An 18,415-nucleotide genomic window follows, 5' to 3' on the forward strand; every position below is an offset into this window, starting at 1 on the left:
TGGTCTCCTTCCAGTGGTTCTTTCGGTACCTCCGGATCTGTTGGTTGTCATGGTTCCAGTTGTCTCAACTCATCCATTGTCCTACCCGCTTCTCATGGTTCCCTTTCTCTTCTTGTGTCCTCGCAGGTCTACTAGTAGCTGCGGATGTTGCCGTCGCAACCATGGAGAGTACTGCCATCCTCTTGGACCCGGTCCCGCCTCCAGGTCCTCCTCCTCCTCCGTACTTGTCGGGTTTGGTCGCGTGATCTTTGATGATTCATTGTTGCGGTTCCCCATCGGGACCTCCAGATGGCAGCGCCGCTCCTAAATGCACCCTGGCGTCCGTAAGACGGCGGGCCTGGGCCAAGAGTAGGGAGTCCACTTGGCAGGATACGCAAAAAGTCCAGACGTTTGAATCCCAGCAGAAATCCCCGCACGAAGCCCTGCCAGACTGCAGTGAGTCCAACGGAGCTCAGAAGAAGACCTCTGAAGAACCAGGTCAGCCTCACCATTTACACTCGGACACAGTTGTTCATGGACCGTGGCGCGTGGAAGATGAGGGTCTTTGATGTTGTTGGTAGTCTGGTCAACAAACGACTTTTTCAAGACGCCTATCGCTCGGCATTCGGGGCCGCCGTGCGAAGCGCTACGCCGGCAGCGTCCGACTCGCCGCAAATGCTTCCGGATAGGATGGACTGGTTTTACGAAAGCAAGATGTTTGTATTTGCGCCGCCTTCACCCTGGAGGATTTTCTGTTTGCACTCGTTAGCCTGCCGCTAGCTGTTACGCTGAGCGCAGCCCACACGATGCCAGTCAGGTATTTCCCTGGCGGCGCAGTGGTTTTGGATGGCAGTGTTTGGTTGCTCTTGTTTCAACACGCCACCTGTTGACTTTTGTGCGTCTTTCTCACCTCCCCGCGCTTATTTGTCAACGGCATTTACTAAAGCAAACCAAAAACCCTCAAAGCAAAAAAAACCCAAAACAAACGCACGCATTAGTCACCGTGACGAAAGCTTCAGGGGATTCTTAGATATTTAATGACATTTTTTGGGGAGGGGTCAATGGGGTGGGGTAAGCCGTTCGGATGGCATGCTGTCGTCTCTCTTCTTACGCTGTCACTTTTGCAGGACCCAACAAGATCACCTGCTGGCTTGACCAATGCAGGTAAGTCACTCGACTTTGGGATGATTGACAGCCCAGTCAAATCCGATTGGAGAATGTTCAGGAGTTCCTCGCTCAGCTAGTCTTCAAGAGCGCAGACCGAGGAAAACTGGTCTTCAAAATCAGGACCGCTTGCTTGCTTAAGAAGCGGCTGCCAAGGCAGGCGGAGTGCTCCGCGTGCGTCCGGAAAAGAATCCCAGCGTTTGTGTGATCCGCTCTGTGCTGCTGCATGTTTTGAATGGAAAAAACTCAGCAAATTGAAGCCTGAACACAGTCGGTTTCTGTGAAGATAAAAACGGTCTCGGGAAAGATGGCCGTCCGTTCGAATGGAGTCGGCGCTCCATCTAGTGGGCAAAAGGCGCAACGACACTTAGGGGCATTTCGATGAAGGCTTCCGGCATGAGGGTGAAGCGGTGACATTCCGGCCCGGGTTGAGAATTGCGGCAGGTCTGAAATCCAATCGGTCGGCCCCTCCAAAGTAGAGTCGTCGCCCTCGGTTATCGCGGAGGTGTCGGCCCGGCTACGCTAACGCCGTACTCGCGTGCGAACCGACGGCCTGACGCTCTGTCTTTCCCCCGCGACGCTTCAAAGTGTGTTTAGCGTCATCGGCCCGCTGACGTAGAAAACCGACGCAGTCTTCGCACACGCCCGAGCAGACGCTGTCAAATGCTGTCGAGACCCGAGAGAGAAAGTCAACAAAGGAGGAGTTGCTTCTTCTCCTGCTGAGTCAACACTCTTATCGCACACGCACACGCACATGCGCGCACAGTGTTACCGTGTTGCTAAATCACTCGACAACCGCCGGAGGACGTGCGAACGTGGCGGCTGCCCCAAGTTACGCAAACTTTATTGTGCGCGTTTGTGTGCGAATGTGCCTCGTAATGTGTGTTTTGCAAATATGTGTGAACGTGTGTGTGTGTGTGTTTGCATATTAAGCGGATGACTTTGCGTAAATAAGTGTGTGCATGTGTAGCTGACTGTACGAATGTTGGAATTTGGAGGTGAGATAAAAAGTCCTCTTGTCAATGCGTGAGAAAAAAAAGAAGGGTGTGTAATTTTTGCGTGCGTGAAGCTAGCATGAAGTTTGTCCCATTGATAAGCGCGTCGTCTTGCATAAGCGTGTCTGGCTGCCGCTAGCTCAGTCACCGAGCGCCTCTCAGCCAGCCAGTCAGTCCGGTCTAGTTTAGCGGAGTTGGGTCTGGCCCGCGCCGGGACGGTCTAATCGGCATAGCCGACCCGCACGTCGCGCCGCCGCGGACGAACGCGTAGCCTGCCGGACAGGTAAGTCTGGGTTAGCTAGCGTACAGCGGTACGTGACGGCGAGTTAGTGTCGCAGAAGCAATTCCTTCACCTGGAGCCAGAGAAAGGAGCTAGCCTAGCCTGTTTTCTTACATAACCTCGTCATATGTGCGTGTGTGTTTGAGCCAATCTAGAGAGGTGTTCTGAGAGGGGTGGGGGGTTTTTTTTGGTTTTTGTTTTTCTGTGTGTGAGATGTGCCACCCCATCGTGTTTTTCTTTTTCTTCTTATCAGGACGCCGCTGGCTGTGTCGCTAGACGATCAGAGCGCACCCGCGTGCAAAGGTAAGCGCTCCCTCGGCACTACGACCGATTGGAGTGCGCGTGCAAAGGGATTGACGCCAGCGTTTGTCACCGGCCAACAGGGGCGGCCAGGAACGGCTGCAGCTTTGAAGATGACCTTTCGCTGGGAGCTGAAGGTGAGTCGCTCGCCGTTCTTCGACTTCCTGATGCCACGCAAGTACATGGCGGGGGGGGGGGCTTTTGGTGCGCGTGGTTCGATCGTGCCCGCCCGAGGAGCCGGAAGAGGCGGTGGCCCGGATGTGGAGGGTTTCTGATGTGACCCTTTCTTAGTTCTTATTACCTGCAGGTCCTCAAGACTTAGCTGCATAAGCAAAGATTTTTTTCTACCTTGAGCGGAATCGTTTTCGTGGCATCGGGATGACTCGTTTTCGTCATCGGTGCCTCCCGTTGTCGTTGACGTTGTTCTTTCGGTGCGATTGCAGCCGACCATCTTCAGTCCATCGACAAGAAGACGGGATCCCGGTGAGTCCCCTCGGTCTCGGGTCTCCTCCCCCTCAGTGCGCCGGCTCGGCTCAGTTCCCGTTTCGCCCCCCCAGTGGCGGTCTGGCCGCCGATCAGAAGAGGGATCAGTACAAAGAAAAAGGCCGAAGTATGAATTCCACCGGCTCCGGAAAGAGCAGCACCGTGTCCAGGTGGGTACCCGCGCCCGCCCACCGACGTAGAGCCGCCGGCCGCCGCTTTTCGCGCGTCATCCGGCGGATTAGCATCTCGCAAGCGCGGCGGCCGCTCACTTTGCTAGCCGACGGCCCCGCCCGGACGACTTGACTTTCTCCGTTTTGGGGCTCCTTTTGACTTTTCGAGGTGTCTATCGTCAATATTTTTTTTTCTTTTCATGATTATTACTCTGATGATGACGACGATTGAATGGCAATCGGTCGCGATGAAACGTTATCGGCGCGCGCTGACTCGCATGTGTGGCGGCGCGCCCGCAGCGTGTCGGAGCTGCTGGACCTGTACGAGGAAGACCCGGAGGAGATCCTGCTGAATTTGGGTTTCGGGAGGGACGAGCCCGACATGTCCTCCAAGATCCCCTCGCGCTTCTTCAACAGCTCGTCGGCGGCGCGGGGCATCGACATCAAGGTAGGCGAATGCAAATCGTCCAACGTCGTCGACCGGCGAGCTAAACCCGAGCGGCCGGCGTCAGATTTTGAGAGCGGCCTCACCTTTCGCGGCCGCTGTCGAATGCCGGCGAGGGGGTGCAAAAGATTTGGGCTCGTGAGCGTGTTGTTTTGGTGGATGCGATGACGTCACTTCCTGTGCTGGCAGGTGTACCTGGGAGCTCAACTTCAGCGGATGGAGCTGGAGAACCCCAACTACGCTCTGACAAGTCAGTGGCGCAAGAACCTGGGCTTTTTTTCATTTCACCCTCCGTGGCTTTGCTTGAGCTTTAGCGTGAGCGTCCGTTGCTAATTGCGTTTGGCGAGCTAGCTAGAGCGGCGCGGCTCGCCGCACGCTCGCCTTTCGGGACGGGCGGCCGCGCGCCACAAAGATGTGCTCGCGCGCCTCCCGTCATCGTCTCGGCGAGCGCTCTGGGCCTCGCGTGGCCGACGCCGGCGCTATTCGCGCTCTCGCTTACGCACTAGCTAACATGCGCGCGTCATTGCAGCCTCACACACTCACACACTTGCGCGTTTGCTTTTGCGCTCTCGCGTGCGCCGACTTGCTTCTCGCTCCCGTTCTCACTCAGTCATCGCCGGCAGCCTCCAGCTGCACTTGCGCACCGGCGCCTCCTCGCACTCGCCCCCGACAAATCAGTCCCGCTCTCACGTGCACACTCGCATACCTGCGCTCGCTCGCTCTCCAAAGAGTCTCCCTTTTGCTCTCGCCCCCTCACCCGCGCTCGATAGTTTTGTATTCATCGGCAGAAGGTTTACGGCTGACCCCCCCTCGGGCGGCGTGATGTTTCCAAGATGGCCGTCTTTATTTGGACGTGACCGTCCGGGCCGTCAAACACGCGGCTGACAAAGTGCCGCGGTTGTCAAAGGAAGCGGCCGTCTTCCGGGAGCTTCCGCTCCCCGGGAGCCTTGCGTCATGGCGACAGCGGGCGGGACCGCCGCCCGCCCTCCCTCCTGGCTCTGCGCCTTTTCAGCGTCTTCACTTCCGGACGTCCGGATCTTTTCTCTCGCTCTCTGTGTATGCGCGGTGAAGCCAAGTCCAAAGGACTGACAAAGTACTCGGAGCGCGTCCGCGATCCGAATGATCCACCAATAGCTAACGCGATGGCTCGCCCCCCGACCCGAGATTGGAGCTAATCCCGAGAGCCCCCGCCTCGGGCCTTTGGCCTTCTTTCAACGGTGATTCGAGACCCGAGAGGTGGGAGTTGGAAGAGAGAGAGCGCGCTCCAATTTGGAGAGGCGAAGGTGGCTCGACTGCCGCGCGTGTGCGCATCCTTCAATGGCGCCGGCGCTTCTAACGACTGAGCCTTAGAAAGGAAAAAAAAAAAAAAAAAAGCTCCTGAGGCTTTGCAGCGCACGTACATTCCGTTCTTCTATTTTTAAACCTCACCCTGTTTGGAGAGTCTGTAAAAAGAAAAAAAAAAGATTTCTCACTCACCTTCTCATGAGCTCTTTTGCGACTTCTTTTTCATGACCCTCTTGAATTTTTCCCTCCTTGTTGTGACGCAAAATGTTGCTATTTTTGCTTTTCTCCCAAAATCTTTTGTCCCTTTCTCATCTGAGCCGAGTCACGTTCATGGCCCGACGGACCTTTTGCGTTGAGTCTCGTCATCCTTTTTGACCATTTCCGAAGCATTTTTCAGCTTTTGCACGGGCGAACCCACTTGTCACTTTTTTGTCATTTTCTGGCCAAGTCTTGTCAAACTCGCAGCCCGGGTGACATTTGCAGGGTGAATTATTTTTTGGGGGGTGGGTTAACATGAAAGTACAAAGCTCGAGTGGCCCCCAGTTTCTTTTTTTACACCGTTTACGAGATAGCTCGGCTCAGGCTCGTGACAGCTTTGGGCCAATTCTGACGTGACACAACGCGGAAGGCAAAGTCATCTCGTCGGCCGGTCCCGAGCTGCGTCTTTTTCAAAAACCTGCCGCGGCCGGAACAGAAACGGGAGACGGAATGGGTTTTGGTTTTTTGTTGTTCTGTTGTTGTCGAGGACGGAGCCACCCCGGCACGTTTTGAACGCGTCGAGAAAGTTGCGCTCTCCATCTTCAGTCCCGCCGGTCGGACTTTTTGGGAATCCCGAGCAAGACCCGACGCCGAGGCGTTTGGTCGGATGGTGACCGTCTGCCGTCCGCTAGGTCGCTTCCGTCAGATCGAGGTCTTGACCACGGTGGCCAACCAGTTCATCCAGCTTTACGGCCACGTGTCGGGCCAGCCCGTCCAGAACGTCGGCGGCGGCGGCGGCGGCAGAGATCAAGGTAACCCCGGCGACCGTCGCCGGCGCGCGCGCCGCCGCCTTATTTTCGGCATGTTGCTGACATCTCGTGACAAATGAGTTCCAGCGGACGGTTATTCCAGTCTTTGGTTGGGAAGGGCACCGCTGTTGCCGCCTTCCCGGACAAGCGGAGGCCAAATTGCGAGCGCTCACTGAAACGTAGCCTCGGCCTTTGAACCACGTGACCCCAGCAGGTGGAGAGGTCGTCAAGGACCCCGGGGCGCCCTCGCTTTTCCAGAGGAAGAAATCGGCTCAGAATGTGGCCGACCGCCTGAAGAAGAGCCTGAGCAAGCACAACCTGCTGACGGCCGCGCCGGGCCGGCCGGCCGACGGGGCGCCGCCCGCCCCCGCCGAAGCGCGAGACGTCGCCGACGAGGACGCGCGGCCCGCCGACAAGCACGTCCGCAGCTGCTCGCTGGCCACCGTCGCCGAGGAAGGCGAGAAGGAGCAGCGCGCGCACCCCCGGTGAGACGGACGTCGGCGTTCCCATCGGTCCGTGCCTCTCATTGCCCATCGGCCCCCTGCAAAAAAATGTCCAAAATCAAATCTGAGAATCGGGAGCAGCCTCAAAATGCGTCTCGCTTGGGTCATTCAAAAAAAAACCCTCGGCCGCGACGTCGCGTGTCAACTGACCTTTTGGGTGATTTCTTAACCCCCCCCCCCCCCCCCAGGCAAAACGGCGGCGGCGAACCCGAGTCGGCCGGTCAGAGCGCAGATGACCCGCGGGCCCCCGAGAAGGCGCTGGCGCCGACCCTGCTGGCTCAGCTGCGCACGGAGAACGCCGACTCTTTTGACATGGAGGAGGTACGGGCTTTGGATTTTGGGGGACCTTTTTCTTCGGTCGGCTTTCTCTTGACTTTTGAAGCCGCTCGCTTCGGGCCGACTTGCAAACGACCTTCTTCCTCTTTCTTTCTTTTCCTTTGGCGCCTTTTTCGTCTTCTCGTTTTGCCGTCGTAAAGTGAGTCGTATCTCCGCAGATTCAGAGTAACGAAGGCGAAGCTCTCCCGTCCAGAACGTCCAGAAGCTCTGGTGAGAATTGGCGTCGGAGAATTTCTTTTCCTTGCGTGGGCGTGTGCGCGTGTGTGTGTGTGGCGCACCGGCTGTCGACGGGCCGGACCGGCGGCAGCCCCCCCGAGCTGACCGCCACCCGTTTTTCCCCCAGTAGACCTGCTGCGGACGACGAGCCAGCAGTCGGACAGCAGCGGCTTCGCCGAGGAGACGTCCTCGCTGGACGCCGCCGGCAACCTCAAGGTGGACCCTTTGCCCCCTCGCCTATTCGTTGCGCGCTACCATTTTTGGGAGGGTCGCCTCGCTGCGAGGTGATGACCGAGCGTCGCCGAGCCCACGTTTCGCTAACAAACCCCCCCTCAAAAATGGTGAAAGTTGCGCCTTCTGGATTTGTCGTCAGCCGGTCATGGGAAAAGGCGTCGGTTCAAAAGTGACAACGCCCGTTTCTCAATTCGCGGCTTCCGTTTGAGTTTTCAAGACATCAACTGACAATCGGTCATCTGAATGATTTCTTTTTCAATTCTGCAGTAAAAAGAAGCATTTGTTCCCGTCGGTCCTTTCCTGAAAGCGACGCGAAAATGGCAATGGATCATTTTCTCATTTCGTCGTCTTTACGTTCGAGTGCGCCGTAAATTGAAAAAAAGAATGTTTTCCACTGTAAAATGTCGGAAGTCCTTCGACCGAAAAATTCACCCCATTCAAAACAATCACTTGGCGTCCAACTGTTAAATGTCCAGAGGATGTGAAAGAGAAATTCTTGACGAGATTTCAACCGGTGTTAACGTGTGTTCAGGTTCAGGAGAGCAGCGACAGCTGTGACAGCGAAACCACGGTGACATCACACCCCTCGCAGGACGTGACCACGCCCGTGGCTCTCAACCAGCCGGCGTTCGACTTGCCAGACCTGCGGACAGAGGAGTCGCCGCCACCCGCTCCCTGCGCCGGGGCGGCCGCCCGAGAAACCGAGAGTTCCCGGAAGCGGGAAGACGATGGAGAAGGCCGTGAAGAGTCCGAGCCGGTGCCGCAGTACAAGGCCCACCAGCTCCCCAAGAACCTTGCGGCGGGACATGACGCCCCAGAACCTCAGCAAGATCCCAAACAAGAAGATGCCCGAGCTTCTCAAGATGACGCCCAGAAGGAGCCGCCGCCCTCGGATCCGCCGCCCTCGGAGCCCTCGGATCCGCCGCCCTCGGATCCGCCGCCCTCGCATCCGCCGCGCTCGCATCCGCCACCCTCGGAGCCGCCGCCCTCGGAGCCGCCGCCCTCGGAGCCGCCGCCCTCGGATCCGCCGCCCTCGGATCCGCCGCCCACGGAGCCGCCGCCCACGGAGCCGCCGCCCTCGGATCCGCCGCCCTCGGATCCGCCGCCCACGGAGCCGCCGCCCACGGAGCCGCCGCCCTCGGAGCCGCCGCCCTCGGAGCCGCCGCCCTCGGAGCCGCCGCCCTCGGATCCGCCGCCCTCTGAGCTTTCGCATTCGCTTTCCTCGGGTCCCGCGCCGTCAGCTCATGGCTCAGGTCTTCAAGCCGCGGCACCCCGGGCTCACCCTTTCCGTCTCCCTGCCTCGGACTCCCCCGTCCTGAGTGCGCTGAGTCGCATTAAGCAGCGTTTGGGTGACGCGGGCCCGCGCTCGAGCCGAAGGTGTCCTCGAAGCGGTCTTCCCTTGCAGAGGTCCTCTTCTCTCCCATCCTCGCTGGCGTCCCCCACCAGGGTGGTCTCGTCCGTCAAGGTCCAGTTGGGGCCGGACCGGGCCTTTAGCAGTCAGCCCCGCTACGCCTTCCGCTACGTCCAGGAGCCCGACGATGAGCCGGAGCGCGCCGACTCGCCCGCCTGCATTTCCACCCTGGTGATCCAGAACGCCGCCACGTCCGACGACCGAGCCGCCGCCGCCGCGCCGCGTCCCCTCAATCGCTTGTCCCGCCTGCTGAGATGCGCCAGCCCCCCCGCCGAGGTGCCCTGGATCAGCCAGAGCGTCCCGGATCTTTCGTCCGCTCGGGAGCCGCTCGGACACCGTCGGCAGGGCGGGACCCCGGGACAAGATATCTTCCTCTCCCCGAACCCCAGCCCCAGACCGCAGACCCCTTTTTCCGCCCCCGCCCTCAACCCGTCCCTGCTGTACAGCACGTCCCCGCATCCCTACGCCAGCCTCCCCAACATCCTCCAGCCTTATTCCAACCACTTCACCTTCACCCCGCCTCCTTTGGCTACGCCGCCCCACTACGCCAGTCTGTGGAACCTACCTTTGGGAACTCCCCCCATGCACCCGTACCACGCCGGCACCTACCACACGGCACACCCTTTCGTGGCCCCGCCTTACCTGGGTTACCACGGTTACGACCCCAGCCCCTTCCCCCCGTTGGCTCCGGACCCGGCGGCGCATTGGGGTGGCGGACACCCGGGTCAAGGCCAGAGTCCCGGCCCCTACCACGGTATTGGGAATAGCTCTAACCCGAACCCTAATCTGGGTCAGAGCCCCCACCCGGGTGTCGGCCAGGGTCGCGGCCCCTACCCCGGCGCCGTCAACGGCCCTCATCTGGGTCACGGTCTCGCTCACAGCCCCTACCGAGGCGTTGGCCCGGGAACCTACCCGGGTCTGGGCCCGGGTCTCAGTCCCGGTAACGGCCTGCACTTGGGTTCGAGTCCGGGTTCCGGTCAGGTGTTGTCTGGGACGGAGATGCAGCTGAGGAGGGTCCTTCATGACATCAGGGGGACCGTTCACAATCTCAACCAGGTTGGTTGCTGCTCCAAAGTCCTCACGTTCAGCTTGGACATTTTTCTGCTGCATTGGAGGTGAAGTTCCAAAGGAAATTGAAAGCTATTTCAAAATTGCAGAAGGAATTCTGGCAATTGCCGGCTATTTTGAGGGGGGGCGGGGGGAAGTTATTCCAGAGAAACGGGAACTTTTTTGGCATTCCGTTCAAATAAAGCAGCTGTAAAATGTCGACGCGCACGCACCGCGGTCCGCTGCCACGTTGATGTGATGACCAAAAAATGAGAGCTAGCCCGCACTTAAAATGGCGACGGGCGCGTGACGTTGTGCGACCGGGTCATTCGGAAGTCAGCCACTTCTTCATTATCTCAGGGTGTGCACACTTATGCAATTAGCGCTTTGAAATGATTGCTTCATTGATCCCGTATATCTCGTGTTGAAAGGGGGTGTGCAGACTTTCGATATGTCCATTGTCGACAGTATCTTGATCTCTTGAAAACTTTTGTCTTCCGGCAGCAGCGCGTCAACGCCTCGGACGTACGTCCCGAAGCCCCCCGCCGACAGGTACGTACGCGCCCCGCGGTGGCGACGCCGCCCTTGCGCACCCCTTTGCCTTTTCCTCCCCCCGTTTGACCTTTGCCATCCAGGACCTGGACGAGCTCCGGCAGAAACGGCGCAGCCTGGCCGCCTTCCGGACGCAGATGCTCCAGCTGGAGCTGTCGCTCGTCCGCCAGCAGGCGCTCGTCTACAACCATCTGAGTCCCGCCGACAGGTACGCTAACTCTTGGCCTTAGTGTGCGCGAGCGTGTTTGCGTGTCCCGGCGCTTGTCCATTGATGCGTGCGTGTCTCAGGCTCGAGGTGGAGCAGCTGGAGTCTCTGCGCTCGGCCGTCAGAGACGAACTGCTGGCGCTGGAACAACAGCTGGAGGACAAACTGATGGAGCTGACGCAAGACGCGGGGCCGCCCAAGGTAAACGCTCCCCTCACTCGCGCGGGCGGGTATGCACCTGCGCAGCTACAAGGACACCCGCGCAACTCATGCGGGCGTTGTTGCTCCTCCTCCTTCTTCCCTGTCAGGGCGTCGGCACGGACGAGGCATCGGCCAGCTCGGCGCTGCGAGCCGTGGAGCCGGTCAGTACATGCGCTCCACACACTCTTGACTTGATGACTCGATGAAAGGAAGGGGGGGGGCAAAGATTTGCCCCCTTGGCATTTGGTGCTTTGCATGGAAGGAACTCAGGCCCGCAATCGGCGTGCTTGCGCAGGTGTCGGACCTCCTGAAGGAGCAGTTCCTCCTGCAGTCAGAGCTGAGCGACGACCGGCACGCCGCCTCCTCGGCGCCCCCCCTCAGCCCGGGGCCGGGCGCCGGCGGGCCCGCCGTGTACCGGGCGTCCATCAACATCACGCCGGTGCCGCCCCCTCGCCCCGACAGGCGGCGGGACGAGGAGGGAGCGGGCGGCGAAGAGGAGGCGCCGGGAGCGGGACGGGGCGACGGCGACGCCCTGCACCGGCTCATCGCGGAGGTACGCGCTCTGAGGTCAAAGGTCAACATGGACGGAGAATACTCCGGAACTCATTTTGCATCTTTTCATCACCCTTCATTGAGCTGGACTTTTTTTGTGGGGGGAGTGGGAGACGTCCTAGTTGATTTTCAAAGTATCTTTTAACAAATTGGATACAAGCATCATTTCATCGGTCTTATCTTTGGGGGAGAAAAAAACAAAGGTGCCGTTCGTTGTTGTGCTTCAGGTCGGTGAGAGCGCGACGCGGGAAGAGATCTTAAAGGAGCCGTCGGCACGCCTGTAGTCCGGCCGGCGCGTCTGCAGCCCCGCGGGAGAGCAACACTGAACGTCGACTACACTGCGCACCGCCCACCGGCCCACGGCAAAACCGGCACCGAGCGACCGGCGAGCACTTTCACCTTTCGTTTGGTTTGCTTCGGCCTTGAACGCCCGCCGACACTAACGCCCCAAGCGCGAGCGGTCTCGACGTCAGCGGGGAAGCATACCTGCTCGTCGCACCGGCGCCGGCCGGGACCGCCGTCGGTCAACGTGACCCGAGCCCGTCATTATTGGGATCAAAAAGTAAGACCGGGAGCAGCTTGCTGGACCTGCGAGTGGTGAGCCGGTCATCGGGACCGGTACCAACACATCGAACCAAATCCACTGACCGGGACCTCTTCTGCGCAGCGGCGAGTAGGGCCGGCTCCGGTCAACAGGGGGAGCAAGTCAGACCCGGACCGCTCAACGAGACTCGTATCAGAAAATCAGATCAGTAAACACAACCGAGCCCCGTAAGAAGAAACTATTTGCCGAGGCACCGGGACCTCAAAGTGGGAGAAGTGGACCCGGTCGCCAGGACCAGAATCGGAACCAGCAAACGCATCTTCAGAAAATTGGACGAGGAACCGTAGAAGCCAGGACCGCTCGGACCATAGACCAATACCCTAACAGCACTGTTTTGTTTTGTGTTTTTGTCTTGTTTTTCGTGGGCAAGATTGGGAAAGATGGTGTGCGTGAGTAGTGACAGAGCAAATGTGTGTCTGCGCTAAATCGACGTTTCCATGAATACACTCCAGCATCGTCGCCGTCACGCTTGAAAGGAGCTTGACGAGCGTCCTTTTAGCTGTACCGTGGGTGGTGTTCAAACACGACCGGTGAGAAAAGCTCTCGGTTGTTTGCTAACATGCTTACCAACGGGCTAGTGATAAGTTTGTGGCTAGGCGGCTACCGCTAAACAAAAATTTACGTTCCTTGCCATGATGCTAATCTATTGGCGTTGTTGATTTTGTACTGAGCCGGTTCGTGTTGAAATGACATGCTACATGTTAGCCGAGGAGACATTGAGCAAATCTTTTGTTGACTAGCTTGCGTGCGAGCAACATGTCAAGGCTTGTTCAAATTGAGTTAGCTCGCATGCTAACCGAGCAGCTAAGGAGGAGGCCATTTATTGATGGTGCGGTTTCTTTCCAGATGTTTTTTTTAAAAAACATACAGTTCAGAGAGGGAAAAAAGGGATGTTCGCCAGTTCGCTCATCTATTAGCATCATCTGGTTTTCTGAGCCATCTCACCGTTATTTTATCGACACTATGTTCATAGCTACGCGGTCGGCTAGCGTGCGAGTGGCAGCTGCGGCTAAAATATCGACGGACACGTTTGTTATTGGTGGAAATGTTGACGTCCGGATCAGGCTAAAAGGGTTGTTGCGCGTATGTTGTCAAATGAGGCGAGCGCCGAGACGTGTGAGCATTGTTCGAGGTTAGGGGATGTGTGAAATAAGCAACGTTTAAACTTCACTCCGTGTCCGTCCACCATCGTAATTCATGAGCAATATTTTTTTTTGGGGGGGGGGGGGGGGGTTGACTGTGTGAATCTTTCTCATAACAATTTGGTGGGATTTGCTTTGAAACAAAGCATGCACGCGCGCGTCTTTGTGCGTGCCTTTGGTCAATGCGGGGACGCCTCACTGGCTAGAAATAATAAAGAAAGATGTATTTATTTTCATTCCAAGTGACTCATGAGTATTCTTCACGTTCCGTTTCGATTGGAGCGAAATTGAGCAAGACCGACAAATTGTCTCCGCCGACAAGTGCCTCACTGGGCAAAACGAGTTTCCCCTCAGTATTCTGCTCAGCAAAAACAAAAAGGACTTCCTCGTGTGATCCCTGCCTTAGCAACCAGTGTCCAAAATGGTGGTCCTCGAATTTCTACGGAGCAACAGACGAACCCCCCAAAAAAAGAGGCGGCAGCGGCCTTTTTGCGAGCAGCTCCGACACGAAAACGAGGGGAACGAGGCTTTTGGGTCACTGCGACGACTTTGAATCACGCCGCGGAAACCGGAGAACAAATCTCAAGAGCGCGAATGACCATGCCAAACGTGGCCTCTTTTCGTCGACTCGTTTTGCTAGCTTGCGGGTTCAACGTCGACGCGCGTGAAAAGGCCGCCGTAGATGCATGCCGGAATCGGACGGCGGAATCGGACAAACGACCTTTCGGGGCCGCGCGCCATTCAGGCGGGCCCCGGCGGCCGTTTTCCACGGCCGTCCGGAGGCGGCTCGGCAAACACGCGAGCCTCCGGCAAACACCGACGTGACCTTTGGCGAGGTCGACGCCGGGCTGAACTCGGACAACGTTGCAGCAGTCGTCGCCGCGGGGAAGGAGTTCAAGGACCGGGTCTCGTACGGTTACTATTTACATTTCAACACAGAGTAGAGACGTCCATCTGAGCAAACCTTTTCCGACATTTGTCCCGTTGGCCGAAAGCGACACGGATCACCGACGGGGCAAAGCGAAGGGAGCCGGCCCGGCAACAAGCCAAAAGCGGGGATCGCGCATAACTGCCATCTCGTTTCCAAACACGCCGCCGAGCCGCAAAGCGGTCGGCCCGGCCTCACCGAGCGGACGGAATGAAAAGCCCACTCGCCGCGCGCCTTCCGCTCCATCGGCCGGTTTTTCCTTTGATTGTCCGGTCGTTGACCGGCCAAATTCTGTTAATGTTCACAGTTGCGGGCGCGTGTTACGCAAGCGCCCCCGCTCGCTCGGCGGGTTAGTCACCTCTCCCGCGTGGGCCTGCGCGAAGCCTCCGGGCCCGGTTTGACCCGCGTCCACGTCGGTCCCTCGACTGCACCCGAGTCGCGCGGCGCAAAGGACGATATGAGGGAGCGTGTGTGCCGTATCGATTTGTCGGGGTCGAGCGGGTCCACGCGGGTCCACGTGGGCGCATCTCGGGAACACGGCGTCCCGGATCGAACGGCTCCGCCTCGCCCCCGCCGCCGGCCCGATCCTATAAATGGCGGCGGGGGCCGTGGAGTCGCCACCTCGGGTGGTTCTCGCTCTCGTTATGAAGATCCCGCTCTCCGCTGTCCTGTGCCTGTGCTTGGCCTCGGCGTGGGCCGACCAGTAAGTCTTTTCCCGGCGTTTCGATCGGCCGAGAGGTCGCTAATGGTTAAAGCGCGACGACTCCGGCCGCCGGCGCGCCGAACCGCTGCGCCGAACCGCTGCGCCGAACCGCTGCTGTTTGAGGCCAAACTTGGGTTTTCCACAGGTTCCGACCGGTTCATTCCCTCGCCGGTTCGGTGTTTTTGTAGCTCTTCCGGGCTGCCGCCAGATGGCGCCAAAGGCCTAAAAGTATGCCAATGACGTCGGGCCGCCGACACTTGTCGCGGCCGCCGTCGGCTGGGAACGCACTTTTCGAAAGCCGAAAACCGTTTCGAGCGTTTGGGGGCTTTTGGTTTTGTATATCGCTTTGCCGCATTTGTCGAAGCGCCTTTCCGCAAACAATTTGCGATCGAGAGCAAAACGCGACGGATGGCGCGCGGTCCACCGGCCTCGAGGTTGACACGTCTTCCCTTTTCTCCCGCAGCGACGACCATGCCGGTGAGTCTTCCGCTCCTTCTTCTTCTTCCTCTCCACCGTGTTGGCGAACGGCCCACTCGACCGAGCGAGGAGGCTCCTTCGGAGATTTTCGCGCGGCCGCCGTCGCCGCTGCCTGACCGAAAGAAGCTCGCTCGGCCGGGACAGGAGGCCGGCGGCGGCAAGGGGGGTGGCGCCGCGCCTCGAGTCACTTGCGGTCTTGTGCTTAGACGTCCCGGACCGCTGCCACGGTCTGGAGATGGACGCGGTGACGGTGAGCGAGGAGGGGATGCCTTTCTTCTTCAAGGGCCGCTACCTGTTCAAGGGCTTCCACGGCAAGGCGGAGCTGCTGAAGGGATCCTTCCCCGAGCTGGACGACGCCGAGCATCCTCTGGGGCACCTCGACGCCGCTTTCCGCATGCACTACGAGAACGCCAGCGACCACGACCACCTCTACTTCTTCGTGGTACGCGCGGGCTCACCTTTCCCCAGATCGCGCGAAACGGCGTGACTTTCTTTGCCCCGCAGGACGACAAGGTGTACGCCTACTACAAGCACAAGTTGGAGGAGGGCTTCCCCAAGCCCATCTCGCAGGTCTTCCCGGGCATCCCGGACCACCTGGACGCCGCCGTGGTGTGCCCCGAGCCGGACTGCGAGGAGAACGAAGTCATCTTCTTCAAGGGTGGGTGGCTCGGCGCCCGGCGTCCGAACGCGGCCGTCCCCGACGTTGACGGCCTCCCGCCGCCCGCCCGACAGAACACGAGATCTACCACTTCCACGTGGGCAACCAGGCGGTGGAGCACCGAGAGTTCAAGACCATGGCCAACTGCACGTCGGCCTTCCGCTACATGGAGCACTACTACTGCTTCCACGGACACCAGTTCTCCAAGTTCGATCCCAAGACCGGAGAGGTGCACGGCCGCTACCCCAAGGAGGCCCGCGACTTCTTCATGAGGTGCTCCAACTACAGTAAGCGGCTCTCGTCCTCGCCCGCTCTCGCCGCCGAAGCCGACGCCGGTTCTGAGGCCCGCGCGCCGTTGCAGGCGAGGAAACCGACATGGTGGAGCGGGAGAGATGCAGCCACGTTCACCTGGACGCCATCACCTCCGACGACGTCGGCAACTTGTACGCCTTCAGAGGTGAGCGAGCGGACGGAGAAGGCGCCGATGCCGGCCCGGCAAACCACGAGCGTCATTCCCCGCGGCCGCCGACGATCGGGCGCCGGCGCCTCGCCCCTAAAGCCGAGCGGCCCTTCTTTGCTCAGGTCATCACTTCCTGCAGAGGGACGGTAACAACGACACGGTGAGGGCCGACGCCATCGAGGCGTCCTTCAAAGAGCTTCACAGCGAGGTGGACGCCGTCTTCTCCTACGAGAACCACCTCTACATGATGAAGGTTTGCCCCGCTTCGGCGCTTTCGCTCCTCCGGGCCCCCCCGTCGGCAACCTCGCAAGCGCTCTCCTTTGGCCGCAGGACAACGACCTGTACGTGTACATGGTCAGCGAGCCGCACACCTTGGTGGAAGGCTACCCCAAAGCGGTCAAGGACGTTCTGGGTCTGGAGGGTCCCATTTGCGCCGCCTTCGTCTGCCAGGACGAGCACGTCGCTCACGTCATCAAAGGTGAGCTTCCCGCCAGATCCCGTCAAAGCCGCCCGTCGAGCGGTCCGGTCGGGGCGCCGCGACGGCCGTCCGTCCGGGACCCGCCGCCGTTCGACGAAGCGCGAGGCCGCCGTTTCAAATCGCAGCGACTCTGTCGACGGCGGCCGGCCGAAGTACCGTTCGGCCGTCGGGCTCTTACTCGCTTTGATCCGAGTCCGTCGTCTCGCGCCGGTCCCGCCGGTCCCGCCGGTCCTGAAGCTTGCGGCTCGGTCTTTTCAGGCGATCACATCTACGACGTGGACCTGAAGAAATCCCCTCACGAGGCCACCAACGAGCGGCACTTGTCGGTGCTCAAAAAGGTGGACGCCGCCATGTGCGACCCTCACGGGGTGCGCGTGATCGTCGGAAACCACTTCTACCACTTCAACACCCTGGAGCTCTTTGTGGCCGGCCGCTCGATCCCGGAGCAGCACCGGGTGTCCATGGACCTGTTTGGCTGCGACCACTGAGGGGCCAATCGTGTCTGATGAACTCAGAGGGAGTCAGCCCCCGCCCCCGCCCCCATCCCGAACCCCCAACAAACACAAGACTGATGTGGGATTTTGTCCTATGCTGTCGTCAATAAATAAGAGCAGAAGCACGCCGCCGCTTGTCTTGCCTCCTTCATCTCACGCCGTGACTGTCGATCATTTGCCCATAAAATTGTTGGAGGAGGCGCGCCCCCGCGTAAGATTGGATCCTTCATTTTGGCCGGTGGGGGGTTAAGTGTGACGGACCGCCAGAAGCGCATCAAGTTGCCCGAAGTTTCCAGATGCGAGGGCTCCCGCCACCCTCTGTCGCGGATCTGCGATGACTCGGCCAAAGAGAAGGCGCGCCTCCGCGCGACCCCACAAACTTTGGGGATCTCAAGTCCACTTCTGAGAGCCGCTCCCAAAGTCCCCTTTGGAGGACTTTGACTCCTTTGGCCACTTCTGAAGTACGGCACTTTTGATTCTGGCGTGGACGCTTGAGGGGAAGGCAGAAACCTTCCGGGAGAGGGGGGGCGGGGGGGGGGGGGGCTTTGCTACTTTGTCAGGGTTCGAGCGAGTGACCGCGTGCGCTCTCTCGCTTGTGACCGAGCAAAAACAAAAGCAAAGACGCTCCGGTCGACACACTTCGCGCTTTGACGAGAACGGCGGACGTTTGATTTGAGGATTTGAGGACCGACGTCCAGTGAGCCTTTGACGGCCCCGCCCGTTGCGCCTCCGACTTTCCCGCGTCCGCTTCTCGGCTCCGCGGCCGAAGACCCCCGCGCTCACTTTTTTGTTTGTGCGTGTGTGTGAAAGAGCGCTGATTTTGCTTGAACAGCAAAAAAAAAAATAAATCAACTTCAACCTTTTTAATGTTCAATAAAACAATCAAACGTGCTGCATCATAACGAAGATTGTGAGTATTAACTGCAACAGCAGCAGTGAACAAAACAAACATAAGCTATCCCTTGCTTTATTTGAAATTTGCAGTCAACAAAACTAAATCCTTCAACTTGGAAGACTTCAATTTGTCCAGTGTTTGAGAACACCCTCTCTTGACGGGACGGATGTTGCTCCAATCTACTCTCCGTGACTTTGATCAAACGGGGGTCG

The 18,415-nt window shown here is 59.0% G+C and overlaps 2 protein-coding genes across 6 annotated transcripts; both read left to right on the forward strand.

Annotated features, from left to right (window-relative positions):
• Window positions 1-130: 130 nt before the first annotated feature.
• On the forward strand, window positions 131-13,346 carry itprid2 (ITPR interacting domain containing 2). Of its 5 annotated transcripts, none has more exons than XM_086124125.1 (21): window positions 131-198; window positions 283-477; window positions 1,107-1,143; window positions 2,672-2,721; window positions 2,802-2,855; window positions 3,162-3,201; window positions 3,276-3,371; window positions 3,672-3,819; window positions 4,006-4,066; window positions 5,991-6,110; window positions 6,319-6,592; window positions 6,799-6,931; window positions 7,105-7,156; window positions 7,290-7,378; window positions 7,929-9,863; window positions 10,359-10,406; window positions 10,490-10,614; window positions 10,695-10,812; window positions 10,920-10,973; window positions 11,108-11,365; window positions 11,592-13,346. In XM_086124125.1, exons 1-21 carry the CDS (start codon window positions 162-164, stop codon window positions 11,646-11,648), a joined length of 3,981 nt encoding a protein of 1,326 aa, XP_085980251.1. In that variant the 5' UTR covers window positions 131-161; the 3' UTR covers window positions 11,649-13,346. The 5 variants fall into 5 exon arrangements, with proteins under 5 accessions (XP_085980251.1, XP_085980254.1, XP_085980253.1 ...); XM_086124128.1 differs by having other exon boundaries at window positions 10,362-10,406; XM_086124127.1 differs by having other exon boundaries at window positions 7,293-7,378.
• Window positions 13,347-14,591: 1,245 nt separating this feature from the next.
• hpxa (hemopexin a) lies at window positions 14,592-17,436 on the forward strand. Its single transcript, XM_086124131.1, has 9 exons — window positions 14,592-14,741; window positions 15,205-15,218; window positions 15,425-15,660; window positions 15,723-15,876; window positions 15,951-16,163; window positions 16,238-16,333; window positions 16,459-16,589; window positions 16,667-16,814; window positions 17,073-17,436. The coding sequence occupies exons 1-9, from the start codon at window positions 14,632-14,634 to the stop codon at window positions 17,300-17,302; spliced, it is 1,332 nt and encodes a 443-aa protein (XP_085980257.1). The 5' UTR covers window positions 14,592-14,631; the 3' UTR covers window positions 17,303-17,436.
• Window positions 17,437-18,415: the final 979 nt, after the last annotated feature.

Source organism: Hippocampus guttulatus, chromosome 11 (assembly GCF_054856545.1).
Source record: "Hippocampus guttulatus isolate MCC_2025c chromosome 11, RoL_Hgut_1.0, whole genome shotgun sequence".
NCBI classification, from domain to species: domain Eukaryota; kingdom Metazoa; phylum Chordata; class Actinopteri; order Syngnathiformes; family Syngnathidae; genus Hippocampus; species Hippocampus guttulatus.